The sequence below is a fragment of the Halichoerus grypus genome, chromosome 3 (assembly GCF_964656455.1).
Source record: "Halichoerus grypus chromosome 3, mHalGry1.hap1.1, whole genome shotgun sequence".
Lineage (NCBI taxonomy): Eukaryota > Metazoa > Chordata > Mammalia > Carnivora > Phocidae > Halichoerus > Halichoerus grypus.
Genome location: NC_135714.1, coordinates 174084324 through 174112306, shown reverse-complemented (window position 1 = coordinate 174112306; position 27983 = coordinate 174084324). Strand labels below are relative to the sequence as shown.

At 48.7% G+C, this 27983-nt stretch overlaps 2 protein-coding genes and 1 long non-coding RNA gene across 6 annotated transcripts; 1 reads left to right on the top strand and 2 right to left on the bottom strand.

The window, feature by feature from the left end:
- Positions 1 to 168: 168 nt before the first annotated feature.
- GOT1L1 (glutamic-oxaloacetic transaminase 1 like 1) lies at positions 169 to 3891 on the bottom strand. The gene is made up of 7 exons (XM_078069607.1): positions 3628 to 3891; positions 3205 to 3316; positions 2851 to 2960; positions 2539 to 2631; positions 2295 to 2445; positions 1203 to 1368; positions 169 to 743 (listed from the first exon to the last, which is right to left on the bottom strand). Exons 1-7 carry the CDS (start codon positions 3802 to 3804, stop codon positions 539 to 541), a joined length of 1014 nt encoding a protein of 337 aa, XP_077925733.1. The 5' UTR covers positions 3805 to 3891; the 3' UTR covers positions 169 to 538.
- A 2235-nt stretch (positions 3892 to 6126) lies between these two features.
- On the bottom strand, positions 6127 to 22910 carry ADRB3 (adrenoceptor beta 3). 4 transcript variants are annotated; one of them, XR_004922825.2, is made up of 3 exons: positions 21566 to 22909; positions 14305 to 15080; positions 6127 to 6289 (listed from the first exon to the last, which is right to left on the bottom strand). XR_004922825.2 is itself a non-coding variant. In XM_036109931.2 (2 exons), the coding sequence occupies exons 1-2, from the start codon at positions 22759 to 22761 to the stop codon at positions 6235 to 6237; spliced, it is 1251 nt and encodes a 416-aa protein (XP_035965824.2). In that variant the 5' UTR covers positions 22762 to 22910; the 3' UTR covers positions 6127 to 6234. The 4 variants fall into 4 exon arrangements, 3 of the variants coding, with proteins under 3 accessions (XP_035965824.2, XP_035965826.2, XP_035965827.2); XM_036109931.2 differs by lacking the exon at positions 14305 to 15080 and having other exon boundaries at positions 21566 to 22910; XM_036109933.2 differs by lacking the exons at positions 6127 to 6289; positions 14305 to 15080 and adding an exon at positions 12028 to 12082.
- A 5-nt stretch (positions 22911 to 22915) lies between these two features.
- On the top strand, positions 22916 to 27101 carry LOC118546915 (uncharacterized). Its single transcript, XR_004922833.2, has 2 exons — positions 22916 to 23381; positions 26995 to 27101. It is a non-coding gene; the product is annotated as an uncharacterized LOC118546915 (long non-coding RNA).
- Positions 27102 to 27983: the final 882 nt, after the last annotated feature.

The window sequence follows — 27983 nt, the reverse complement described above, 5'->3', positions numbered from 1 at the left end:
AGTAGCTATTAAATAAATCTGAGATGGTCACTGAAGATAGACATTCCCTTCTTCTCTGGGCCTTTTTAACTTCTCTCTGCTGAGGCCAGACCAGTGCTTCATAAACAGGTGGAAAGAGAGAATGCTTTGTAGAGAAATGAATTGTAACAATGAATACTCAGCACAGAGTTTTTGCAAAGACTAAAGCTTTTTATTCCGACCGGGAGTCATCAGTTTTCTGAAGATGTTACTCTGAGCCCTTGGTGGAGAGGACAGCCTCACTGATGCTCTGAGTGATATAATCTATGTTGCAGGCATTGATACAGCTGAAGTTGATCCGACCATTCTTGGGAAGGTAGATATGCTTTTTCTTGACCAGGTATTCCACCTGTTGGACTGGTGATCATCCCAGGGTCTGAGATACTAACTCCCCTCTAGCCCAGGGTGGATTACAGGTGATAGGAAGTGCCAGCATTTCTGGGGATCCAGAGGGTCTTTAAAGCAACTCTACTTCCCTCAAATCAAACAGCTAGGGACTGGTCACCTAGTCAGTGAAGCTTTAATGCTCAAATACAATCCCAAGGTCAGAAAAGGGGGAGCTACCCCCTCCTAGACACTTACAGTTGAGTCCAAGATAGCTATGGGTCCCATTCTGGTCTGTGATATGATCCCAGGAACCAGGCGTTCCCAGGAGCCGGAGCTTCTCCTTCACCTTTTCCTTGATCAGCATGATGTTCTCTACAAGCCCTTTCAGACTCTGCTTCCTGCCAAAGAAAAGACAGCAAGAAATTAAAGTATGAAGTTTCCCTGCTGTCAAGCTCCTCATTGCCATTGCACTCTCCTTGCCTTCAAAAGCCCCAAGGATAGTGCCCGAGGGCGCACTGGTGGAGCCCAGGATCTGATTACAAGTGGGAGAGGAGTTTCAGCCCATATTAATTTATGGCCACGCAGGCTTGTAGGCAGATTCTGCCAGAGTAGCAAGTCCTTGATGCTGCCTAATCTCCTGCAGTCTGGAAGACTTCAAATAATTCATTGGCCTATGTCCCAAAAGAATGTCCTCTTGCCCACTCCCCCAAGGTGTTGGTACACAATGAGTCCTCAGCAAATGATGAATGAATGGAGTCAAAGAGGCAACTGGGCAGGAAGAATCCTGTGAATGGGCAAGTCTGTATGTATGTCTAGAGGCTCTACCATCCCTTCCCGCCCCCACCCTTTGCCCTTACCATTCTTCCTGAAGAGCAGGGTTACAGAGGATGGAGGTGATAATGCGAGCCCCCGTAGTAGGAGGGTTTAGCCACAGGGCCTGGGTGAGTTTCATCAGTTGGGAGAGGACGCATAGCAGGAGCTCGTTGTTGAGTGCTACCACGACCAGGATCCCAACTCCTTCATCTGCAGCATTGGGACAGACAGCCCCTCAGTCTCCTTCTCCATTACCAGGGCCTTCCCTGATGACTTTACCTCCAACCTTGCAGAAGAGAGGGTTGGACTACTGGGCCTCCCTCCCAGCCCAGCCGAGCAGGTATCCAGATCCCAGGAAGTTGCCAGAGGCTCTTCTTCCAGAAAAAAGTAGCTATAAATAAGAGTCTCAAAGATGGGGAATGCCTGGGTGGCTCAGGCAGTTGGGTGTCTGCCTTCGGCTCAGGTCATGATCCCAGGGTCCTAGAATCGAGTCCCGCATCGGGCTCCCTGTTCAGCGGGGAGCCTGCTTCTCTCTCTACCTGCTGCTCCCCCTGCTTGTGTTCTCTCTCTCTCTCTGACAAATAAATAAATAAATAATCTAAAAAAAATAAAAAATAAATAAAATGTAAAGAGTCTCAAAGATGGGAAGCACTTGAAAGATCACTAAGTCCTCCCCCTCACCTTATATCTGAGGAAAGAGAGGCCCAAAGGGGCAAAATGATTTCGCAGGAGTCAGTCTTGGGGCACCTGGTTGGCTCAGTCAGTTAAGCGTCTGGCTCTTGATTTCAGCTCAGGTCATGATCTCAGGGTCATGATATCAAGCCCCCTGAGTTTCTCTCTCTCCCTCTCCTTCTGCCTCTCCTCCCTCTCTCCCTCTCTAAAATTAAATAAATAAATTAATTAAATTAAAAAAAAAACTGGAGTCAGTTTTAGTAGCTAGTTTTAGGAACTGAGCTGAGACAATACCGCAGAACCTGACTCGTAGTTCAGTGCTCTTCCCTTCTGCCTCCATCGTACTCTCTCTGGAGGCCTTGGCTCTCTCCAGAGGGTAGGAGATATCAAGCACAACATTTGTGCCATGGCTAAGGCACCACTTCAGCACGAGGCCTTCCCCTCCCCTTTGGCCCGTTCCATACCATAGATGCCAAAAGTCTTGGACAGAGACTGGCTGCAGAAGAACTCAAAGCCTTGAGACACGAAGTACTGTAAGAATCTAGTATCTTCTTCCAAGTCCCCGGTGGATAAACCTTGATTGGGAATGTCAAAAAATGGGAATATCTGCTTGCTCTGTAGAAGAAAGAAGATTGGAAAAAGGATGAAGTTGGTGGAGGAGATGGTAGATGGCGAGAGGGAAGAAAGTCCAGCGGATGTTGGGCTCACCTTCATGCTGGCCATCAACCTTGCCCACTGACTTTGTGTCAAGTTGCAGTCACCAAGGTTCCCAAACACAAAGGTACAGCCATGTGGGGCCTGCTGCAGGTAGACACTGTCTCATCAGGCACTTCCCCTACCAAGTGGGAGTGGCACTAGGGCATATGGAGGAGAAGTCATCCTCCATGTTGGTTCCTACTAAAGGGCCAAGCAAATCCAAGCCTAGAAAAGGCCTTTCATGACAACAGGGGTGGTGGGGACGAAAGGAAAATAAAACTGTAATCAGGTCTGGGGAGAAGTTTCTGAGCGGGGCCCCTCTACCTCCACCACATCGAGGAGCACGTTGGAGTCTATGCACAGCTGCTTGGAGTCCCAGAAGGAGTATTCACAAACTGTAAAGCCCATGTCCTGGAAGACGAGTCCGTAGGGTTCTGTGGGAACACAGCCCCCCTCCAGCTGGTACTGAGGAAATGGAGGCAGACATGCCAGGGAATGGGTCTGAGGGTCACTGGGGGAAGGTGGGACAATAACAGGAAAAGGACAAGCATACTTGGCTTGTCTACCATCTTGCTCATGAGAGAGTGAGAAGGGCAACAGTGAAGATTGCAAATGGGGTGGGACTCAGGAACAGGAGAGAGGGATCTTCTGTCACCCCCATTTTGCATAATAACTCACCTTTTTTGGAAGAAATAATGTAAACTATTTGAGAATCCTTACGCCAGATTTTGAGGAACTGGGCCCCAAGTTGGAAGGCTCCATTGTCACCAACAGTGTGCACACCCCCTACCTGCCAACAGAAAATAAACAGAAGTAACTCTTTAAAAGAGTGATAATGATGCTATTATTGCCTCAGGTTCAGATGATTCCTTCCTGGAAAGAACCTGTACATCAGCAGTGTGGGCTGATGCAAAGAACAGTGGCTTCAGGTTCGGATCCTGGCTCTGTCCCCCACCGACCAAGTCTCTGGACTCTGAGTCTCACGGTCCCCTCTGTCAATGCCAGGAAGCCCTCCAACGCCCCTTTCTGGTTAAGGACTATGCAGCCCCGGAGCTCCACTCCCTGAGTCCGGGTGAGTCAGCAAAGGGCCCCTCATCTCACCCTGTTCTCCACAATGACTTGGCTGTGCTTTCCAAAGAGGAGCTTCAAGGAGGCCTCAGTGAATGATTTCATGCCCTTCACGGGCACATACTCGTAGTTCAGAGAGGGATCATACGCGATCTGCAGTCGGATCTTGGGCACCACAGAAGACACCCAAGGATGGCCCTCGCTGGTCATGCAGACTGTGAGGGAAGCCACAGAGGGAGCTCTGGATGCCCAGCCTCAGGGCCTCCGAGTCAGGGCTCTGCAGACAGCCCACAAACAATTCATCGGGCCCAGCTTTCTTGGGGCTTTGGAAAGTTGCCCAGGAAAAGACAACTTTCTTTTTTTTTTCCTTCCCCTTTATAAAAACAATGTGCCGAGTGAATGTGTATAATTTTTGTCTTTTTAAAGAAGACAGCTGAAGCTTATGCCATTTTTTTTTAAACCTGTGTCATTTTAAAGGGCAAACATGACATACCACATGGGAGTTCTAGACCCATGAGGCTAAACAAAGGTAACCCCAACTTTCACAGTGGCTAGGGCTGGCTGCATTTCAGAAGGGTCCATTTGGGGAGCCATTCTTAGTTCAGGAACAGAAGAGGAAGGGGAGGGGAGAAGGAAGAGGCTGAAGAAAGCAGAGTGCCCATGCAGACCCCGAAGCATCGAACTGGAGGAGAAGGCGTAGCTCTTACCAAATCCCCGGAAGCCCCCAGCTAAGGGCAAAGGGCACAGAATGACCCGGGACATTTTTTGCACTTTTCCCCACCGGGCAATTCTGTTAACAAGAACAGAGCTCTCCACTTGCAGAGGCGTGGCTACCTCCCAATTCCTCCGTGGCAACGGCAGACTGTTCTCCTAGAGGCAATCAGGATAAGAGTCTTAAAATGCTCCAAAACCATAAGGCATCTACCTCTAAAGGCCAGGAAAATCTTGTTAGGACAATTGTCTTGCTTGTAGGTCTTTAACAAGCTGCCTTCTAGCCTCTGGGCTAGGGGCACATCCATGAACACCGAAAGGGTAGGCATCGCTGAAATACAAGTACAGCCAAGCCTACTCTGTTCCCTGCTCCTGTTCCAAAGCCTTCCTCCAAGACCGGCCCAGCCAGGCCTGCCTCTTCCCGGAACCCTGGCAGATCCAATGCAGAGGCTCTGGACAACTGGTCACCAGAGCAACAGAACCCTACAATCCCCAGTCTCCGTGGTGGCGATCCCCAAAGCCTATGGGAATATTCCATGGCAGTTGAGGAGGATCCCCTGAGAGAGTGGGCAGAGATGGGGGAGGAGGGAGGGAGGACCTGGAATTCCCAGGGACCTCTCTTTAACTCACTGCCTTCCCTGGCTCCCAGTTGCCCAATCCAAAGTAACAAGGCAGCCCTTGGAAGATAGGGCAAGCCCGGCAGCCCAGGAACCGAGTGCAGAAGTGAAAACCTCAGACCCAGCAGTAATGCAAGTTGAGGGATACATTTAAAAAGCTTCTACTTTTGTTTTGCTAAGGGCCCCAGATTTTAAAAGGAATAGAAAGAAAGCACTGTTTCCTTCCATAGTTATTTTAAATAAAGAATCCTATGTTTAGAAACAGGATAAGCTGCAACTTGGCAAGCCAATCCTATTTTCTCTCAGTTCTAGAGCCAAGACTTCTACACTTGTTAACCTATTCAGCAGTGGCCCAGCAGCAAGTGTAGATGGCAGAAATCAAGGGCGCAAAGAGCTGGCCTCTGTAGGATCAGTCTTGTGATTGATTTGCTTCCTTTTTTTATTTTTTTAAAAATAACTTTGTAGGGGGCGCCTGGGTGGCTCAGTCGTTAAGTGTCTGCCTTCGGCTCAGGTCATGATCCCAGGGTCCTGGGATCGAGCCCCGCATCGGGCTCCCTGCTCTGTGGGAAGCCTGCTTCTCCCTCTCCCTCTCCCACTCCCCCTGCTTGTGCTCTCTCTCTCGCTGTGTCTCTCTCTGTCAAATAAATAAAATCTTTAAAATAAAATTTGTTTAAAAAAATAACTTTGTAAGTGATTGTTGTAGACATTGCTGGTGTCTCACGCAGATACCCTTTGCACGGCCCACCCCAAAAAGGTCAAGGCTAGACTTGACCTGGGACCACATCCTTGTAAGGCCCGTTTCCCCTTCACAATTCTGCTTCCTTACAGGTTCCTCCTACATTGTGCTCCCTCTGCAAATCATGAGCCCCAAATCCCCTTCTCAGGCTATGCTTCCGGGGAACTTGCCTTACGGCAAATGATTATGAAAATCATCCCTATAATTGTAGAAAACCTTAAAACCTCAAAAAACTATAATGACGAACACTGATTTGCTACAATCAATCTACAACCACACTTAACATTTTGGTGCACCCCCTTTCAGTTTCTCTTCTATGATGTTTATATTTTAAGACAATTGAAATCAAAATGTACATGTAATTGTCATCATACATTTTTCACTTCACATTTCAGTTGTGAGAATTCTAACATGTGCGCCAATCAGAACTGTTCCTGTTGCAAGTAATAAAAAACCCAAGCCACTAGCTTGAGCAAGAGAGATCTTTTATTGGCTCTATAACTGGGCAGGCCAGGGTACATCTGACTTCGATCGCAGTTCAGTCCCGAGTATCAACGTGTCACCAGAGCTCCAGCTTCATTCCCTGTGATTTCCTTGGCTCTGCTCTTCTGGATGCTTCAGCTTTGTTCTTCTGCTCTGGGCACAGGAGCAAAAGTGAATGTAGCGAGTGCAAAATGATACCCATTTGAAAGAAATTTACAACGCAGCTCTATTTGCAAATAAACAAAATGCCAATTACTAAAGGCATGTTTGAATTAATAATGGGACATCCATATAATAGAATTCTATGCAGCTCTTAAATGTAGCCCTCTGTGTACAGATGTGGAAAAATCTCCAAGATACCTCCATAAGTAAAAACCAGGGAGGTACAAAATAGAAAGCAAAGTGGAGGAACATTTGGGGGACGTATGGGGGGGAATAAAAGATACATTTGCATGTATAGGCATGGAAAATCTCTGGAGGGATACACACCAGTAGCAGTTCTGCCTCTGGAAAGCAGAACTGAGTGGCTGATGGACAGGGATAGGGAAGAAAGCTGACTTGCTTTTCACTGTACGCCATCATGTACTTGGGAAATGCTAAACCAAACGCACAGATTTCCCATTCAAAAACCGTGTTCATGTTTTTAAAAATGGCTGCAGCCTTTCGGACATCACACCCTTACAGTCCAGAGGAAGGGAGAGCATCTTTTCTCTTAGGTCCCTGGAAGAACGAGGACGTTTTCTTCCCTGAAGCCCCCAGCCTCCTTTTTCCTTTCTCTTGGCGGCAGTGAGTCACTGGCCCATCTCTGACCTTATCATGGCTGAGGATGGGATACTCTAGTGAGTTTAAGCCAACTACCTAGAGCTGAGGGTGGGGTGGATCCCTCCCAGACCACACAACTAAGAAAGGACAGAAGGTTTCCCTAAAAGAGATCTCAAGTGTTCTTAAAAATGGGAATGGGGGGAAGGGATGCTGGGAAGGCAGTCAGCAAGTGTTCACTGCATCATCCATTCTGAAGTCTTAAAAACCACCAGTTTTAATGCCTATTTTTATGTGTGTTGGCCTTGTACTTCCAAATCCGATAATCATCCAGGGTCCCCGTTGCTGTCTCAGCAGCCATGGGACGCAGGGAATGTTTTTCTCTGGACCACCCCAGGCTATAGACTGTGACAGCAGGTGGGCAGTCATCATGGAGGAGTTGGCTGGCTTGGGCCAGAGGCTCTGCCTGGGAGCTGATCAGCCTCTCTCAGCAGCCCAGGTACAAACATGGTTCAATTAACTAGAATAACCTGCCTTTTCCTACACCGTATGGACCACTAGCTGATCTTAGTCTTCCCCAGTTGTTCCTGACTATTCTTAGGGTGTTCTTGTGTGACTTTGGGGAAAATTCTTTCACATTCATCCAGTCCTAGCCTCCTCGTCCACATCTGTTTCTCAGCACATCACTTGGGTGCGGCGTTTTCCCACTGCCACAGGTACCAGGGCCCATTCTGACAACTACAGGACCTCAGTGTGAATGCCGAGGATCCATTCTCTTAAAGCCTCCAAAGCCGTAAACTCTCACCTACCAGAGCAGTCAGTACATGTCTATAACCCTCCGAGTCCCCTGAAAATAGTTCCTTCAGCTCTTATCTACCTCCCTCTTGGCCACAGCACTCAGATGTAAGGCCCACCCCCACCCCCACCCCCACCCCCCGCTGTCAACTAGAGCCTCATAGTGGAATGGACAGAGGAGGGTCTTTGGTGCTAGGCAGATCTGGCTTTCCATCTCAGCTTTTGCCCTTAGTACCTATATACTCTTAGGTAAGTGGTTTAAAATATCTCCACCTCAGTGTGCGCATTTTATTTTTTTTAAGATTTATTATTTATTTTTAGAGAGAGAGAGCGTATGCATGAGTGGGAAGGGCAGAGGGAGAGGGAGAGAGAATCCCAAGCAGACTCTGCACTGAGCACGGAGCCCAACATGAGGCTCAATCTCATGACCCTGAGATCACGACCTGAGCCAAAACCAAGAGTCCAACGTTTAACTGACTGCGCCACCCAGGCACCCGCATGCATTTTAAAATGCGGATAAACCAATATTATAGAATTGTGTGAGGTTTATTATGGAAATGAGCGTGTCCCTCAGGCTACCAAGAGAGACAGAAACTACAAAATCAATGTCTAAGGAAGTTTTGACCATAGAATTTATAACATAGAGTATTTGGTGGTTCAAACTAACATTTGAACAGACTAGGTTCAGAAAATTAACTAACCCAGAAAATTGCAAGACTCCAATCTTCAGGTTCTAGTAACCATGCTCACAGAAGTTGGCTGCTAAAGTGGAATAGTCCTCACAGGCTCAGCCAAGGAGGACAAAGGGTAAAGAAAAATCCTAAAGAGCTGGGGGAGGAGGGTGCCCTTATTAGCTGATCCAAAGAGCTCATTCCATTGCTAGGAACATGGATCCAAAAAATGGTTGCACCTGAGGTCCCTGTCCACATAAATGTGGTACGTGCTCTGGACAAGTGATCACTGTGTGTTGCTCCCCTTCCCTGCTTTTCTAGATGGCCTTTATAGCCATTTCTCTCCCAGCATTGAATATTGGATGTATTAGGGAATAAATTCAGTTTTAGTCCATAAGCTGCAGTATTATGGCTAGCTGCTTTCAGATGAAGAAAATGCACCTCACCCAGAGATCCTGACTCTGAGCTGGATGTTGGACATGAGTTTGGGTTGTTGCTTTTGGGGAGGAGAGAGTGAGTTTTTACTTGCATGCAGAAACATCATATTATGTTAGTTTTGACCATTCTTAAAATTACATGTTTGTGGAAAAAAAATATGGGCTGATAAGCTTCCAAAAGGTAGAAGGTGGTGATTTTTCACTAAGTCCACCAGAAACCCTTTCCCTATTCTTTCTGGTTGCAGGTCCCACCCCACTCTCCAGCTTTGGTCCCTGAATCCCGAGCACCAGAGCTTGCTCGGAGAAGAGGCATGTGGCTCAGACCTGGGCTCTTGGAGTCTTATTGGAGCTGGCAGAGAAGAGCCGTTCATTACTCTCTAGTCATAGAGCTATAAGGAAACGACCTTAAAGCTCTCAGAAGCTACTGGCCCCGCCATGTAGGAAACCCCCAAAACGACGCCAACTGCTGGTGAAGAGGAATTGAAAAAAAGAATATAAGTTGGCTCAAGTCTCCTGTCAGTACCTGTTTAGATTCTTGGTTGCAAGCAACAGAGGTGGTCTCTAGCTGATTTATGTATAAGAGAGACCTACTGAAAATATATATAGTAGCTCACATAATTGATAGGGAGGCTGGAGATTTGGGAGCAGGAAGCCCAGCCACCATCAGACCATGAAAGGAAGCAGGTGGGGACCCTACTGCTGAACATCAGATGATGCAGTGACTGGCCCCACCCTCACAGTCCTCTGCTTGGCCACCAAGGCCGGCTGCCACTGCAGGTCCCAGATATGGGTCTTTGCTGCCACAGCTACTGCTGTGGATCAGGACCCTCCATGGTCCTTCCTTCCCAGCTTCCCGGCTCTGAAGGATCACAGACCAGGAAGTATGTGCCTGATTGGCTGAACCCACTCACGTGATCCTCTGCCCCGCCCCCAAAGCGCTAGTTAAGGGGTGGGAGGAGAGAGGGTCTGGTCTTTACAGCTTCAGTTACGGCAGGTGGGCACTGCCTTCCAAAGAGAGTCAGAAAATGGAGAATTCTCCAAACTTTAGAAAGAGGTGCACAGGATGGGCAGCCAAAAAAAGACAATTTTCACAATTATATCACCCCTTTCCCTCTCTCCTCCAACACCCCACACTTCCTCCCAGTAGTCTCAACTACTGAGGGTACTTATTTCCCAGAGACAGGAAAAGCTATCGGAAGAGAGTTTCACGGGCGCCCATCACAGCTGCCCATCTACTTGCATAAGTACCCGCCTCCTCTGTCTTTTCTCTTAGTACCGTGCTTGAGCCCACCTCTTCTGGGCCCCATCTCAGTCCACCCTCTGCCTTTGTGCCGTGTCCTGGCTACACTGTCCTGCAGTTGTCCTTCCTCTCCTCTGTCGCCAGTCCCCCCTCTTCACTAGAACATTCTCTTGAGCATACAAACAGGCAGCGAAACTCCCATCTTAAAAAACAACACTCCGGTGACCTCCCCTCCCCTCTCCAGCTGTTACCCTGTGAGTCAGAATTCAACCAAAGAAGCAGAACTGCTGTGAGCGATGTGGGTATTGTAGGAATTAGACCTCACACAATTGAAAGAGGACCCAGGGAAAGGAAGGTCCAGGGGAGGGAATTGGAGATTTAAAGAAAAATCCCCGGGCGCTGTGTGGCTCAGGTGTTAAGCATCTGCCTTCGGCTCCAGTCATGATCCCGGGGTCCTGGGATCGAGCCCTACATCAGGCTCCCTGCTCAGCAGGAAGCCTGCTTCTCCCTCTCCCTCTGCCCCTGCTTGTGTTCCCTCTCTTGCGTGCTCTCTCTCTCTGTCAAATAAATAAAATCTTAAAAAAACAATAAAGAAAAATCCTTCATCAGGCTTCCTGAAGCACCCCCAGGTGGGCAAATCAGAGTTTACAGGGAAATCTGAGAAGCCAGACACATCCAGCTGCAGAATTGGGACTCAGAGGGGAAATGCGTGGAGAGGTCTACGGGAGGATAGGGCTTCTCTGCAGCTCCCACGTCCGTGGGTCTGTAGCCGCATGCCCAGTGGTGTGTGATCCGACAGTCGGCAGAGCCCACACTCTGGAAGCAGAGCACCTGCTCTAGACCTGGCACGGAGGAGAGTCTGAAGACAAGCCAGGCCCTGCCCAGCACCTCTGCTTTCTATATCTCACTCTGAAGTCCTTCGGGTATTAAGGGGTGCCACTTCTCTTCTGCCTCTCATATCTTCGGCAGGTTTCTCCTCTTTTGGTCAACTCTAACCCAAAATCTAACAAGAATTCTGGGAAACAGGATGCCCAGATTCATTAAGATGACAACGAGATCATCCACCCACCACATTTCTCTGATCCTCTTCAGAACAGTAGCTATAGAAAGAATGTTTTATACTTTCTAGCTCCACTTCTTCACCTCCCAAGTTCTGTCGAGCCCACTCCATCACCTCCACACCATCAAAGCTGCTCTCATCGAGGTCACAAATGACAATGGTGTGTTCTCGGTCCTCCTCCTCTTATTCAATGTGTCGGCAGCAGATAACACAACTGGCCGCTTCCTCCTTAAAACACTTTCCTCCCACGGCATCCAGGATACTACTTACTGGTGCTTCTCCTTTCTCCCCACTGTGCTGCTTCTCAGTTGCCTTTGCTGGTTCCTTCTATTTCTGATCTCTAAATGTTAGAATGCTCCAGGCCTCAGTCCTTGGAATTCTTTCTTTCTTTCTTTTTTTTTTTCCCATGCCTGAAGTTGTTTTATTTTTTTCCAGCTTTATTGAGATCTAACTGTCATATAACAAACATTGTGTAAGTCTAAGGTGTACAATATATTGATTTGATACACTCTGAATTTTTCTCTTCTCTTTCTATGGTCACCATGCCGGTGAGCTCATCCACTTCCATGAGCTTAAATATCCATCTGTCAAATTTATCTATCCAGTTCCAACTTTCCTCCTAACCTATAGGTTTGGAAATCCAAATGCCTATTGATATTCTAACAAATAATTAATAGACTTTTCAAATTTATTGTGTCCAAAAACTAACTCATAGTTTCATATCCCACTTCCCTTACCACCCCCCCGCCCAAGTTTGGTAAATGGCAAGTCCATTCTGCCAGGTGGTCAGGCCAAAAGTCTTGGTCTCATCCTTGATGTCTTTTTCTCTTATACCCTACATTCAAGTCTTTGGCAAACTGTATCAGTTTTACCCTGTAATATATCTAGAGTCTATTCTCACTGTTACTGCCGAGATGGGTGGATGAGTGGATGAGCACAGTGTACAATCTGTGTTTAGAAGGATGACAGAGGGTACTGTCTGTGTGAAGATACAAAGACAAAGAAAGTGAGTTCTTTAGTAAATGTAAGTGTGGTTGCATTAACAGTGTATGGGGGAGGAGAGAGGTGGGAAATCACGTAAGGAAGGTAGGCACTGTCCATTTAATGCCACACCTCTGTGTTGAGGGGTCTGAATCTTACCCCAAATGCTTTAGAAAGCCATTGAATGACTTTAAGAAAGGGAATGACATTGTCAGATTTATATTTTAGAAGAATCTCTCTGGGGGCTTGTGGAAGATGAATTGGAGGGTAGCCAGAACTCGGCAGGCCAAGTGGAGACTATTTTAGTTAATTTGGTTAAGAAGTGATGAAGGCCCGAGCTATGGCAGGGGCTAATGGGTAGACTTGCCGGATGTCCTCCCTAAAAATACCAGGCACCAGACCAAGCATCGAGGGAGATGTTGACGAGCAGGGGCAGTCCTGAAAAATATCCACTTAATTTAAACAATATCTTGTGTGTCAATAATAATTTCCACTTTTTGGGCGCCTGGGTGGCTCAGTTGATTAAGCGACTGCCTTCGGCTCAGGTCATGATCCTGGAGTCCCCGGATCGAGTCCCGCATCGGGCTCCCTGCTCGGCAGGGAGTCTGCTTCTCCCTCTGACCCTCCTCCCTCTCATGTGCTCTCTCTCTCAAATAAATAAATAAAATCTTTAAAAAAAAAATAATAATAATAATAATTTCCACTTTTTTTTTTACAACTTTTCTATCTCCTGTTTTTTAAAGAATTTTTTATTACAACAACTTGCAAAAAAATGTTAAAGGACAGAAAAGGCAAAGTTTAAATATTTTTTCGTTTCATGAGGTCAAAAGTCCAATACCAGACCACCCAGGTCAATACCAGCTAGCCAGCAACCCTACCAAGGGGAGGAGCATGAGAGTGGGTTAGGGGTAAGAACTAGTTTGTTCTTAGGACTAGTTCTTCCCGGGGTGCCTGGGTGGATCAGTCGGTTAAGCGTCTGACTCTTGATCTTGGCTCAGGTCATGATCTCAGGGTCCTAGAATCCAGCCCCATGTCCTGTCCATCTGTCCGTCCATCTGTCCATCCATCGGGCTCCACATTCAGCAGGGATTCTGCTTGAAATTCTCTCTTCCTCACCCTCTGCCCCTCCCCCACTCGAGCACGCTCTCTTGCACGCATGCGCGCTCTCTCTCTCTCTCAAATAAATAAATAAATCTATCTTTAAAAAAAAAAAGTTCCTCCCTCGAAAATGGGAAGAAGCCATCACTCAGCTAGACTCTGGATCTTGAGGTTGCTGGAGCAGTAAAATTCGCCATCAGCTCCATATGTTTTTCCTTCCCCAAAAATGGTAGGAATTTCTCCATTGGAAAAGCAGCTGTCTATACTTCTTCCCTTAGTTCCCCTCCCTGTGGTTCTGGGAGAACGTTCCAACATCAATTAGGTTCAGACTTGGGTTCAGGGGGAGGCCTGGGAGGAAGGGCTCACTCACATGATCCGGTGACTGGAGAGAAACCAGAGACACTGTGGGTGGTGCTGAGCTGATCCAAAGCTCTCCTGTTCCCACTTCTCTCTTCCCTGGGAAGAAGTAACCCATCCCTTCTCCCTTCTGGGAATACCAACAGTGGAAACAACAATACTTGGTTCTTGCTAAAGAGATTTTTGGGAAATGTGTTTGCTGTGTCTTTGTGGTATAAAGGATGGCTCCTCACTAGCAACTCAGAAATAAATCACTTTTGAACCTTTAGCTTCCCATTTTCTTAAAAAGGTGTGTGTGGGCCAAGGAATCATAGAATGACTAGTCATTCCCCCAGGCCTTCATGAAGGACAAAGACTAAAGGACCCCGTTCCTCAGACACTCAAGCAAGAGTCTCTGATAGTCCTTTGAAAGAATAGTAAACCATGGCAGGTCATGGGATCTTCCTGAGCTTGTGGTCTCACTGGAGTTTTGTTTCTGATGGGAAACTTTTAAAAACACCACCAGAGAAGGGCACCTGACTGACTCAGTCAGTGGAGTGTGCAGGTCTTGATCTCAGGGTCGTGAGTTTGAGCCCCACGTTGGGTGTAGAGATTGCTTACGTAAATAAACTTTAAAAAACAAAACAAAACAAAACACCACCAGAGAAGGACTGTTATAAAGAGCAGCCTTCGGGCAGAATTGTGCAGTGAATCTGCATTTGTTTTCTATTGTTGTGTAACAAATTACTACAAATTTAACAGCTTAGAACAACACACATTTATTACCTCACAGTTTCCATGTCTCAAGAGTCTGTGTACGGGGGAGCTGGATCTTCTGCTCAGGGTCTCACCAGGCTACAGTGAAGATGTCAGCCAGGGCCACAGTCTCATCTGACGCTCAGTGTCCTCTTCCAACTCACGTGGTGGTTGGCAGGATCCACTTCCTTGCATTTGTGGAACTCATGGTGGCTAGCTTCATGGAGGCCAGCCAGAGTATCTTTCTGACTTCTTCCATCTCTGACCTCTGACCTCCTTTTAAAGGGCTTGTCTGATTAGGTCAGGCCCACGCAGGCTAATCTGCCTTTTAATTAAGTCAATTGATTAGAGACCTTAATTACATCTTTGAAATCCTTTCACCTCTGCCATCTAATATAACATAATCGCAGGAGTGATATCCCATCACCTTTGCCATATTACTATTTCCTAGAAGCAAATTATAGGTCCCACCCACATTCAAGGGGAGGGAGTTATACGAGGACAGGGGTCCTTCAGAGTTCTCAGTTCTGCCTACCACAGAGTACGAGCTTCTGGAGAGAACAGCCCTTTCCTGAGGGGTGACTGGAGTGGATGATAATCTTCAAGATGAGAACTCTCAGTTAAAGGATTTGTAAGTGTCTCTCACTATAGTGGGTGGAATGGTAGTCCCCAAATATATGTCAACCTGGAATCTCAGAATGTGACCTTGTTTGGATTAAAGGTCTTTGCAGATATAATTAAGGTAAGGATCTTGAGATGAGATTATCCTGGATTAAGATAGGCTCCAAATCCAATGATGTGTGTCCCTATAAGAGACAGAAAAAAGACATACATGGACACAGGAAGAAAGTGAGGAAAGAGGTAGAGATCGGAGTGAGATATGTCTACAAGCCAAGGAATGCTAAAAATTGCCAGAGCCACCAGAAGCTAGGAAAGAGGCATGGGACAGACTCCTCCTCAGAGCCTCTTGAAGGAGCCAGTTCTGTTGACACCTTGCTTTCGGACTTCCGGCTTCCAGAATTATGAGAGAATAAATTTCTGTTGTTTTAAGCCACCAAGATCATGGCAACTTGTTGCAGCAGCCTTGGAAAATGAATACACTCATTGATCATTGTCCCTGTGCTAATCAAGGTCAAAGAGACAGACTTGGTGGTCTCGGGGGCCACATGAACTCCAACTCTATGGAGATGCCAATTCCCAGAGATCAGGGATGCCCTAAGAGGACCAAAACAAGGCAGCTTTGTCACCCAAGCTACATTCATCACAGAAGGTCAGCAGATGCCCATTCATTTATACCCTCCTTTATTATCCCTTCATTGATGAATTTGTTTGATTCAGCTGCTGTTTAAAAAAAAAAAGGCTAAAATAACTCTGGCTTAAACAAGATACAAGTTTATTTTTCTTTCATGTAAGAGTCTTAAGCATAAGCAATCCATGGTGGACATGGTGCCTGCACACTTTTGAACACCCGGGCTCCTCCTATCTGGTTCTTCTGCCACCTGTAACACAGGGTCATGACCTAAGATGGCTGCTTCAGTTCCTACAATCACACCTGCATTCCAGCCAGTGGGAATGGGAGAAGCGGATGTGGAGGATATGCCCTCTCCCTTTAATGGCAGACCTGGAAGCTGTATACCTCAATTGGCTAGAACGTAGTCACATAGTCACACCTGTATCTGCCAGGAGGCTGTAATGTCTTTAGCAAGACCATGTGCCCAGCTAAAACTTAGGGGTTCTATCACTAAAGGAAGAAGGGAAGAATGGAGACTGGAGAGCAACTTCTGTCCACAGGAGACAACAAACACAAGGTCTGACTTGCTCAGTGGCTTCTCAAATCTAGGGCCCAGGGACAAGGGAAGAAAGGTCCAGAAATGGAAATCCACGAGTAGATAGCACCCCAACCACCCTTCTAACTGAGTACAGGATGAAGCAGAACCTTGAAAATGTGGGTTTAAAACAGCAGGAATAAGATGAACACGGAAAAGCTAGGATGATAGTATTCCTCCTTCCCCATGATACCCTCTGTTGTGGGTTGAACCATGTCCCCCTTAAAGATACACTGAAGTCCTAACCCCCAGAACCTGTGAACGTGACCTTATTTGGAAATAGGGTCTTTGCTGATGTAATCAAGTTAAAAGGAGCTCATACTGAATTAAGTTGGGCCCTAATCCAAAGACTGGTGTCCTTACAAAAGGAGGGAAAATGTGGACACAGACACACAAGGGGAGCCGGCTGTGTGAAGACGGGGGCAGAAGTTGTAATGACACAGCTACAAGCCAAGCAATGCCAAGGACTGCCTGCAGCCGTGAGAAGCTACAAGAGCCAACCAAGGAGTCCTCCCCTAGAGCCTTCAGAGAGAGCGTGATCCTGCCAACACCTTGATTTTTTACTTCCAGCCTCTAGAACTATGGGAAAAGGAATTTGTTATACCGGGCCTAGCAAACTAAGAGATCATCTTCTTTTCTGGTTCTTTAGGGCTCAATTCTAATGAACCTTTCCTATAATGTGCCCTAAAGCTCTCACATCCAGAAGTGCCCTCTATCCTAAACTCCTGTCCATCCTTAAGATTTAGCTCATCACAAATGCTGCGTGGGAAGCGGACGGGTGAGTCAAACCAGGACCAAATGTCAGGCACAGGCCAGACCAGAGTCTGAATGTGAAAAAAGAGCCGTGTGTGTGTGTGTGTGTGTGTGTGTGTGCCGTGATGTGGATATGAAACCAGGGGCATCTGTCTGAGGCGGGGATGAACCTGCAGAAGAAAGATCAGGAGGGACATGCCCACCCGGGCCAAAGACAAGTCCAAGATCTAGGCTGTCTGTGGAAGCAGGACTATCCACAGACCAAAACCAGGAGGCCTGAGACGAATCCTTGCTCCCTACTCCGATGACACTACACCGGAAGAGCCTTATCGGTTTCCAAACTGTTCTATATGCGGTCTCCCATTTGGTCTTCAAAACCAGTCTGCGTGAGCTGAGTAGAACAATAATGGAATCTCCATTTGATTCACAGGCAAACAAAATGCCAAGTTACCTGTTCAGTGTCACATAACTGATTATCAGTGTGTGTGGAAGGGAAATAAAATGAACTTTGGAGTCTGGTGGACTGGGTTAAAAGATATTTGATTTCTATGAGGCTCTACTGTTTGTTGTCACTTCAACGTAACATTTGTAGATCACCTCTTACGGTATCGGCATGTGGATCGGTGCTCAATAAATGGCCATTTCCTTCCTTCTCCCTTCCTTGCTTCTCCAGACCCAAATGTGGTGCTCTCTACACTACCAGTGTTGCCTTTCTCAGACTACAGTAATCTTGGCTACTTACAGTTCACCTCTCTAGAAGTCAGTTTCTTCATCCACTTTATCAAAGGACTGGACTAAATCATTTCTACGATCTCTTCCAGCTCTGATAGTCCCTGGCCTTAGGAAAACCGCATTCCTGCAGCCCCTCTAGTCAACAGCCCGGCACTGCAAAGCCCACACCTGTTGTACCTCCTATAACCGTCAGGGGGCGCCCAGCCTGGGGCGGAGCAAGACGGAAACTTGGACGCTCTCTCTGCCTTGGACTGCACAGAGCTTTAGGAGAGCCAGCCATCCCAGGCACCCTCATTCCCCTTCTAAAGGCAAGAGAAGAGAGAAAGTCAACCTTTCTCCCTTTACTTTATAGATGAGGACGCTGAGGAAAGCGTTTTGATTTTCCTTAAAGTCATAATAGCTATGAAAATTAGATGGCCTCCTGGAGTTTCTGCTAATTTAACTGAGTTGCATATTATGTTTCAACTAATTGGCCAACAGCGGATCCAGGGCTTTTTGCAGGGGGTGGGGGAGAGCATCAGCTGTACCCCCTCCCCATTGCAGGTCCCCGCTTCTGGAGAGACATGCAAACACAGACATAGGTCTGCAGCCAGGGAGCACGAGAGGGAGCCCAGGGGGCCCAGATGATTGGCTTTCAGGATCAAAGCATAAAGGAGCACTATTCCCGTGGCCTTCACCTGTGCTCCCGAATGAAAGGGGAGAAGCTGCTCCTACTCTCTAAGAGTTGAGGGATGAAGCTGGTGTGGGATTAAAGCCCTATGACTACCCATGAGGCCCACAGCCTGCACCTACCACCGTCCCCCAGAAGAATCTGCCATGGGGAGAGTCCTAGGAAAGCCTTTCTCAACCTCCTCCTTACCGTAATTCTGCCTCCTCCTTAGCAGTTACACCTGATGACCTGATGCAGAAGGTTAAGTCACCTCTGGAAAACCCAGCCACTCCTCATTCCCTCTCTACTGAGCTCACCCCCCTTCGCCCCATCATTTCTGCCCATGCCCAGCTCCTGCTAACAAACTCTAGCAAGGCCAGCGTCCCACAGGCTCTTTCGTTCTCACTGGTCTGTAAGTCTTCACCTCTCTGGGTTCGGAGGATGGTTGTTTGTCTTCCACAGGTCAAGTGCTCAGGGCCCATACTAGCAAAAGCAGTCTGCTCGGCATCCAAGGTGTAAATCTCCCTCAGCCTGATACCTGGCCACAAGGTGCTGGGGGGATGACCAGAATGGCTGACTCTCCATCTGTCGGATGCCCTGGTGACAATTTGCAGATGGAGTCCACAGCCCAGTGCAAGTCTAAACACTCTAAAGGGGCCTGACAGCTGACACATGGGTGTGTGTCAAGCAAGACTCACGCAGTATGAGCTCTTGGATAATGTTCAAGGACATTTCTACAAACCAGAGCCCCACTCCCCCCCCCCCCAAACATCATCCTTCTTCCCTGCCTAGGACTGACTGGACAACTTTCCTCAGTGATGTTGGAAAAATATCCAGAGATGGAGAGAGGAGGCCCTCGTACTTCTTCCCAGGCCAAAGCAAGACTGCCTTCTCCACTAAGCATTCAAAAGTTGAGTCCCTGCCAAGAAACCTCCCACACCTCAGACTCCAGAGATCTCACACAGCTCTGGATTGAGAAGGAGAAAGTCATCTTTGGTATGCAAACATCCTAAGAAATAAAACCTGGGCTCCTGGAGAAAAGGGAGCAGCAGAGCCTGGGTCCAATTCACAGGGAACACCCATATGTGGAAATCCACTGAGCTTTAGCCTCAGGGCAGATCGAAGCTTTGTAACTCTGGAGCCCCTGAACCCAGCCGGTGCATCGTACCCTACTGTAACACAGCACGTTAAACATTTGATGATTTACTAACCATCCCGTAAATCAGCCTGGATGACGGTCTCTGCTTACGGAGTTTAAATAAGAACTCACAAAATGATTCAGCGATTTCCACAGCAATTTTCTTTCCATAGGAAACTGCCTGATAAGGTTCTTAAGAATTGGAATAAGGGGGGAAAAATTATCAACTAATTCAAACTTGTAACTCCAGTTTTACTTCAAAAGGGTAACACTGATTTCTGCAGCCCAGGAAAGGGAGAGGTTGTGGAAAGGACGGGAAACATCAGAATATATTTATAACCAAAGACATTTGCCCAACACCAACAATGCCCTGTGCCTCCAGACACACACACACACACACACACACACACACACACACACACACAAAACACTAGGCAAAACTCGTTCCCAGTGGCAATGGGGTCTTACGAATGCACCACTGGCTTATAGCATGGGAGCTGACGTATACCCCATAGACGCTGCTCCTGAGCACAGCAAACTGCGTTCTCCCATGAGCACTGCACTCAAGTCCTTTGCGCAGCTTGGCTTTGCTACCCACTTACAACTGGATTCCATGAATTTCGGAAAGATGGGGATGCAGGAGTGGCAAAGGCTCAAGCTCACTCCCCTTCACCCAAACAGAATTTTCATCTTTTGTTTAATGACGATGAGGAAGAAAGGGGCAAGGATTAGTCCTAATTTATTGCGTTGCTCAAAAGCCAGCTCTAAGAAGGGAGTAAGTGGATTATAGGGGAAAGAAATGGAGAAAAGAAGGCAGGGGATGAACTGCATTCAGTACTATTTATTAATCTGATGTTCAAAGGAAAAGAAGGAATCCATTCTAATGGTTCACCCTCCAGCCCCCCAAAACCCTGAAGAAGTCCTTCTGACACTGCTGTGAGGTAGATCAGAGCTGTCCTGTGTCCAAAGTGGGGTAGGCTGGTGCTTAGAAATTCGTACTGATGGAGTTGGGGACAAAACTCCAAACCTGGACCTTTTCTAGCTTTCCGCTCCCAGCCTAGGCCACGGAGCCTGAAGAGCACTGCGTGATCTGTCAGGTGCAGGCAGCAGAAGGAATGAAAGGAGGAGTGCTCCCTTTGCCCTAAGCACACAGCACAGAAACGAGCGAGGTGATAGTCCCGCTGCTTGAGGCAGCTGAGCTCAGGCCGCTGGATACTTCGGCCGCTGAGGTAGTGGTGAAGTTCAGGGGTGGGGTTTAGAAAACTCTCAGAAAGAGAGAGACAAGAGGATGGTGAAAACCCACTTGGTAAGGATTTCCCCTCCCCAACTGGCCCCCCTCCCTATCCCGAGCCCAAGTCATCAGTTTCTGTAGGTCCAAGATTTCCAGCTGGGAAACTCCACAGGGCTCATTTTAAACAGGCACCGGAGGCTTTCCAAAAGTTCTGGGTCAACAGAGTTCTTTCTTGTCGTTCAGGACTTAAGAAATTCCCCAGGAAGCCCTGAAAAAGGGAGATAACATATCTTGGGGTGAGGGGCACAGGGTGGGAACAGGGGCACTAGAGGAAAGGACTAAAAGTCAGGGACCCTGGAAAGCATATGTATGTAATCACACAAAAAAGCATTCGGGCTCCACCCAGCCACAAAATACCCACCCCCAACTCCAACCCAGCCCTGCTCCTTCCAGGGAGAACTGACACTCAGGGGTCCCCCCACTCCCGTTTATCCTTCATACCCAAGGGGATTCTCACTATCACTCCGTAGCTGTCAAACTTTTCAAAGAAACCAAAGCTGAGGCCGAGAGTTTGGGAAGGCCTCTAGTCTTCTCTGCAAGTCAAAGCCAGCCCAAGTGGTGGCAAGAAATCTGGGGGGCCAAAGAACGGAGCTAGAAAATCTAGAGCTGACCAGGCAGGCTCAGGATACAGCCACACTTCCTGGCGCACACTGGGTGGGTCCTGGGGTGAAGGACAATCCTCTGTCCTCCTTTGCTTCAGCCCTGGGGCAGGTGGCTCGGATGCGGGAGAAGAAAGGGTCCTGGGTTCCATTTTGGTTCCCTACTCCATGTCCCCCCTTCTTTGCTGCAGAGACCTCTCCAACCCCACCTTATCCTACCGAACCCCAAACTCGAAATGACCAAAAGAGACACCGAATGCTTCCTGATCCTGAGCCGCCGGCCTCCTCGCCTCGGTTACCTACCCGTCGAGCGGTGGGCGCTGCCTGTTCTCCGCGGGGCCGGTCAGGGCCGCAGGGGCGCCCGAGGGGTCGCCAGGCCGGGAGGCGGCGGTGCGGTGCTCCTCCCGCCGGCAGCGGCACAGGAGGCGGCGGAAGGCGCTGCGAAAGTCGGAGCTGCGGCAGTAGATGAGCGGGTTGAAGGCGGAGTTGGCATAGCCTAGCCAGTTAAGGGCCAGGAAAGCCGGGCCGGGAACCAGAGAGGGGCCGCCGAGAGCGCGCATCACGTTGGCCACAAAGAAGGGCAACCAGCAGAGAGTGAAGGTACCCATGATGAGACCCAAGGTGCGCAGGGCCCGGTGCTCCCGGAGAGGCAGAAGGCGCTCGGGCCGCCGACCGTAAGAGGGCACCCCTGCGGGCGAAGCGCACGGCCCGGCCGGGGCGGGGGACAGAGAGCGAGACGCAGCCGGCGGGGACTCCTCCCGCGGGAAGCGGCCCAGCTCCCCGCGCAGCAGGCGCAGTTGGCGCGTGGCCACGAGGAAAACGCGCGCGTAGACGAAGAACATCACCAGAAGCGGGAGGTAGAAGGAGACGGAGGAGGAGAGCAGCGCGTAGGCCACGTTGGCGGCGAAGGCGCAGCAGTGCGGATTGGAGTGGCAACGCTGCGCCTCGGCGTCGGCTCCCACGCGCCACCATTTGCTCATGATGGGCGCAAACGACACCGCGGCGGACACGACCCACACCAGCACCACTGCCGCCCGGGCGCGCCGTTTGGTGACCAGCGCGCCGTAGCGCAGCGGGTTGGTCACTGCCAGGTAGCGGTCCACGGCCAGGGCGCACAGGGTTTCGATGCTGGCTGTCACACACAGCACGTCCACTGAGGTCCACAGCTCGCAACCAGTGGCTCCCAGCGGCCAGTGGCCAGTCAGCGCCAAGGTGGCCCCCGGCGGCACTACCAGCAGTCCCACCACCAGGTCTGCTGTGGCCAGCGAAGTCACGAACACGTTGGTCATGGTCTGGAGTCTCGGTGTCCGAGCGATGGCCACGATTACCAGCAGGTTGCCTCCCACGGTGACCAGCACGTCCAGCGCCAACAGCGCCCCCGCCAAGGCCACCGCCCACGGCACCCCTGGCAGCCCACTCGTGTTGGCAGTACTGGGCGTCGGGGTGGGGGCAGCCGGCCACGAGGCCAGAGAGCTGTTCCCGTGAGGCCACGGAGCCATTCCCGCGGCGCGCGTGGGGCGGGAGGGAAAGAGAGAGGGGGTCTCCCTTCTAGATGGGTCCCTTCCCCCTGCTCAGGGGAGGGGACAATGGGGCGTGGGAGCGATTTCCTCGGCCTGGGCCATCTTCCCTAGTTGACCGACTGAGAACGCTCAGCCTCCCCCCCCCAACCCGCTTTGTGCCACCGCTTGGGGGGGGGGTTGGGGGGGGAGGAGTGGAGGAGTGGAGGCCCTTAAAGGGGCAGCGGCCAATAGTCTCGACGCCCGGGCGTCAGGAAGGGAATTGGAGGGAGGGGAGGGAAGAGAGATGGATGTCTGAGTTTTCCTTTAACCATATCTGGAGTACGGACACCGGGACTTCTCTGCCCCGTTGTGCCCACTCCTGCTATAACCACTGCACCCACTCAGCGCAGCACTCCGTCGGCACTGATTTCTTGGAACTCTGCACCAATTCCCCGGGAAGATCCAGCAGCAACGCTAGCTGAAGACTAATGAAGACCACGCCCCGCACACACTCCCCCACCACCACCTTACCTTGTCAGAGGAAAAGGTAACCCTCCCAGGGCAAGCAAAATGATCCACGGTACCACCTCATCTACCTGAGTGTCCTTCTCTAAAATATTGTAAGTAAAAAAGGTCAGCTAGTGTCTTCTCTCTTCTCCCAAGACCTCATTCTGATAAGATTTGTGCCCTTTCCCTTCTTCTATTTCATTTACCCTCCCTGCTCCTCCAGTCTTCTGTTGTCTTTTTGTTGTTCTTGCTCTTTTCAGTTACTGGAGAAATTCGACTTTTTCCAGGAATCTTTAGCATTGCCTACTGATTTAAATTTTGATTTGGCTTCATGTAGTCTGGGATGCTGAGAGTTTCGATTTCTCCATCTTCCCCATTGCACATTGCCCCTTCCACACACCTTTCCACCTAGGAAATTTCTAGATGAGTCCGTTCTTTTAAAATTCTTTAAAATTTTATATTTTAAAATTCTTTAAAATTTTTAAATTTCAAAATTCTTTAATATTTTACATTTTAAAATTCTTTAAAGACATGTTGAAAGTGAACAAATGGGTTTGAGGTTAAGGCATGAGGCCTGTCCACCATCACCCCCCAGCTATCCACAAATCTTCCATTACTACCCTCCCAATAGTAAAATGTTCACTCTACTTCCTTGAAGGTTTTATTCATGAACTTTTAAAAATTAGAAGACATTCAGCTGAGGAATTCACATGTTGCATCTTCTAGTGTGTGAAAGGATAGGCCTAGTATCATAAGGCCTCTTGAAGTTTCTCCTACAGCCCCATCAGAGGCTCCCTCACCTGACAAGCCCAAAGCTCTTTCTCTCCCCCAGACTTCAGGCTGCTTCTGCGAGCCAAGCTCTCCCAATCTCAAAGCCAGTTCTTGTCAAGCAGGGTGTGGGCAGGTGAGGCTGGAAAAGAAGCCCCTGGGTTCAAGGTGAGAGGCAGGAAGACATAATACCTTTATTAAGTCCTATCAGAAAACCTGATCCTGGAGCTGTCTTGCTTCCTCGCCTGTAACAATGGGACAAAAGGGGAAAAATTATCATGGAAAATGCCTCCAGGGCCATACCCTCACATGTCTCATTTGAACAGCTCTATATTTCAAAAGAATGTTGTATAGTCACTGGTGGAAGCAATCCCTCTGGGAGGCTGAGCCAGGGGTTGGGAGGAGACGTGAGGACTTAAAATTATCCCTGAGGAGAAAGAACCAATTTTGTCTCCCAGGGACCCAGCAGCTCACCCACAAGCAGGGTTTGTCCGTGGCCCCCAAACCAATGCCTTCCACACACATGCAGTACCCCAAGCAGGTCTTTGGATCCACGGAGCTGCCCAATGGGTGGAGATCAAGAGCCTAGCCTTTGCCCCCCACCCCCAGTCCTGCCCGAGTGGTGTAGGCCCCACTTGGCCTTGAGTCTTGGCTGTGGCCTCTTGCTGGTCATCAAAGCAATCACTCCCAAGTTGGGTTTTGCAACACCCCAGAGTGTTGCCAGTTATCTCAAAGGGATATCATAAGATTCTTAAAGAGTAATCTCTAAAACAAATACAGGTCATTCAGCAATTTTTTTTCCAGGACATCAGAGTTGGGGGGCTGGGTGAGGTAAGTGGGCAAGGAAGTCAAGCAACTTCAAAGGATGTCATTGCTTTAGGGGGTGACCTCGTATTCTGACCAAGTGTCTAAAAATGTTTACATTTTCAAAAAAGACAAGATTTCCCAATCCACATGAGTGTGCTTGAGTTTGGGTCTGATTAGGCCAATAACTGAAGGAGAGTGTGAGCAGAGGAATTCCAGGCCCCAGTTAGTGAAGGCTTTTATGAGCAAGCAGAGCAATGCTTAAGCACCTGGCATGCTTGTCTCTGCTCGCCCGGTCCTGCTCCCATTCCTAGTCTGGCCTCCCCCTGCCCAAGAGGCTGACAGGGAGAAGGGCTCCCCCCTTTGCCACTTTGTTCTCTCTTTTCCCAGCTTTTGTGTTTTTTCACTTAATCTTTTGAATAGGTAATGCATTCACATTATTCAACCATCAAAATGTTCCAAATGCACATGATAGAAAGTTGCCTTCATCAAGGGGTTTTCAACTCCCTTAGGAGTAATCACCCTTAGTCTCTTGTTTTTTCTTCCAGCGATATGTTATATGTAAACAAGTCAATATGAATATATGTGCTTTTGTCCTCTCCTTTCTACACAGATGATAGTGGAATATGCCCACTGTTCTGCACCTTGCTTATTTTCACTTAATAACATATATCTGTAATCCTTCCATACCAATACGCAATAACGTCCCATTTTTAATATTCCATTGCATGGCTATACCATACTCTATGAAGCCAATTGGCTGCTAGTGGACATCTGATTTACTTCCAATCTCTACTAATAGTTGATGTTGCAGTGAATCACTTGAAACATGTCATTTCACCTGTGTGTGACTGAATTTGTAGAATACATTCCTAAAGACAAAATTGCTGTATCATGAGGTACATATATTTGCAATTTAAAATTTATTGCCAAATTACCCTCCCCAGGCGATGTACCCATTATACTGTTGCCATCATTTCTGATGGCCAGATAGAGGTTGGAGGCAAGTGACCTGCTGCTCTGGGAAGTGGTCCTAATGACTGGCCCCAGGGGTGTTAGAGCTGCCTAGTCTGTAAAGGTCATCCAACTCTGGGCAGAAGCATACAGTGCCCAGAGAGAGCTTCACCCTGGCCCGGGGCCCCAGATGACCTTTGTTCTGTGCCCTTGGAAGCAGTGAATGTGCGCCTCTGAAGCTGCCGAATTCAGGCCCCCTGGACTATTGATGTGTTGGGGGCTCCAGGCAGGCAAGTAACCCTGTTGTGCAAGAAGGCAGTTGTGTGATGGTCTGTGATTTAGAATATGTGGTCAGTAGAACCAGAACAGGCAGAGGCTGCCTGCTGGGTAGAAGTTCTAATAACGGGGTGCAGGGGAAGGAAGGGGGGTTGCTGTCCCTCCCTTGCTTGAGTAGCTTGTGGTTGGTCTTATGCACATCACAACTGGGTGTGTGTGTGTGTGCCTATGTGATAGGGTATAAGGAAGCCTAGGGGAGTTCAGGTGACTGAGCCTTATACCTCATCCAAGACTACGTGTGTTAGAGGTGCTATAGTCTATGATTTATAATCTCTCCATCTTGCTTTAAAGTTCTTGAAAGAGACCACAAATGAGGTGGAAGTTTCTCCCCTTTCTTTACCCTGTCTATCTTCTCCAATTAGTCCAGGGAGACAAGATGGTGGTAACATAGAATCGGAGCTAAAGGGCTCTTAAAGATAAAATCCAACACAACATTTTACAGAATTAAAAGGCCAAGGCCCAGAGGGGAAACTGAGTCTTGGCCACGATCCCACAGTAAAGGTTCATTCCTGTCAGATGCACAGGCATCCAAGGAGCTGGATCCTTTTCCAGAGCACCTCCCCCACCCCCACCCCCCACTCCCAGCCGGGCCCCAGAATAGACCACCGCCCTGCCTCTGGAACTGAAAAGAAGCTCCTAACCTAAGACTTTCCTTGTGTTCTGTAACATGGCATGGACAACTCGACACACATCTGACGTTTCCCAAGGAAAGGAGCTTGAAGGGAGGCAGAGAAGAGGCCTCCATTCTTGGGAGACAAAAGGTCCTCTGGTGCCTAAGTGCTAGCCTGGGACAAGGCTTTATATAGGCAGAGAAAGAGTGGACATTTAGGATTTTCTAGCAATGCCTTTTCTCTTTGTTTCTAGCCATCAACGGAAGAAGAGACCAGGAAATATTTCCTTCACTCCTAAAGGAGAAAAAGAAATCCTTGTTCTAGTCTCTTTAAGTCATCATTAAAGTCCTTGACTCTTGGCGAAGCTGCTCCCCAGGGGATGGGAAAGGTCACACACCCCACCTGCAGCCCAGACAAGACTTCTTTGGGGTTCAGTAAAGCACCATCTCCCAGGGAGGTAGGGGAGAAACCAATCCACTATGGGAGGGAGAGAGCACGAGAGGATGTGCCCACCAACCCACAGATAAGTTTCTCTACTGGCCTTCCAAGGATACTGTTTTGGCTGATTTCTTTGCATCTCCTTTCTTTGATCAGGAGAAGGAGTCAGCTTGGAGAGGGCAGGTCCACCACACCTCTTAGATCTGTGATCTCTCTCCTTACTCTTGAGGGAAAGCTCAAACAAGGCTGGAGCTTGTCTGGCTCAAGAGGCTGGTACTCAAGCTGAATATGCTCCAGCCCCTTCTCTCACATCAACCCATACCTTCCCTGAGGAAGCAGATCCTGAGGCAAGGGTGGCTGGTGCTTGGAAAGAAAGGGAACAAAACAACCAGGATGGTTTCTCCTCTAACAAAGAAACCAATGCCTCGCAGGAATCGACCCCTCCAACTGAGCCGGGAGCAAGGAGCTATCCTGGGCTAGAAAGAGGAAGGGAGCCAAGCCCCACGAACCCTAGGAGATGGCCAAAAGCCCATCAGGGGAGAATCAAGTCTGGGGGTAGTTAAGATCCAGATGCCATGGGAGAGGCTGTGGCAGGGGGAAGAGGAAAATGTTTCCTGTTTTTGAAGAAGTCATGGATGGGGAAAAGGCCACTTTTTTTTTTTAATCCCAAGAAAAGGCAAGACATTTTGCTTCCAGGCAGGAGGGGGCTATCTTCCTCTCTCATGATAAATGGGCAATAGGAGGAGGAGGAGACATCCTCAGGCTCTCCATTCAGCCTGAGTCATCAGACTGGACCTCACTGGT

Excerpts from the sequence above, each read along its gene's own strand:
- GOT1L1 (XM_078069607.1), bottom strand. The coding sequence starts at position 3,804 with ATGACCAGCGAGGGCCATCCTTGGGTGTCTTCTGTGGTGCCCAAGATC. Across the intron at positions 2,446-2,538 it reads GGTTGATGGCCAGCATGAAG|AGCAAGCAGATATTCCCATT; the intron begins GTGAGCCCAACA and ends TTTCTTCTACAG. Across the intron at positions 744-1,202 it reads CCTGCTCTTCAGGAAGAATG|GAAGCAGAGTCTGAAAGGGC; the intron begins GTAAGGGCAAAG and ends TTTCTTTGGCAG.
- ADRB3 (XM_036109931.2), bottom strand. The coding sequence starts at position 22,761 with ATGGCTCCGTGGCCTCACGGGAACAGCTCTCTGGCCTCGTGGCCGGCT. Across the intron at positions 6,290-21,565 it reads CAGCGCCCACCGCTCGACGG|AAGAACAAAGCTGAAGCATC; the intron begins GTAGGTAACCGA and ends TGCCCAGAGCAG.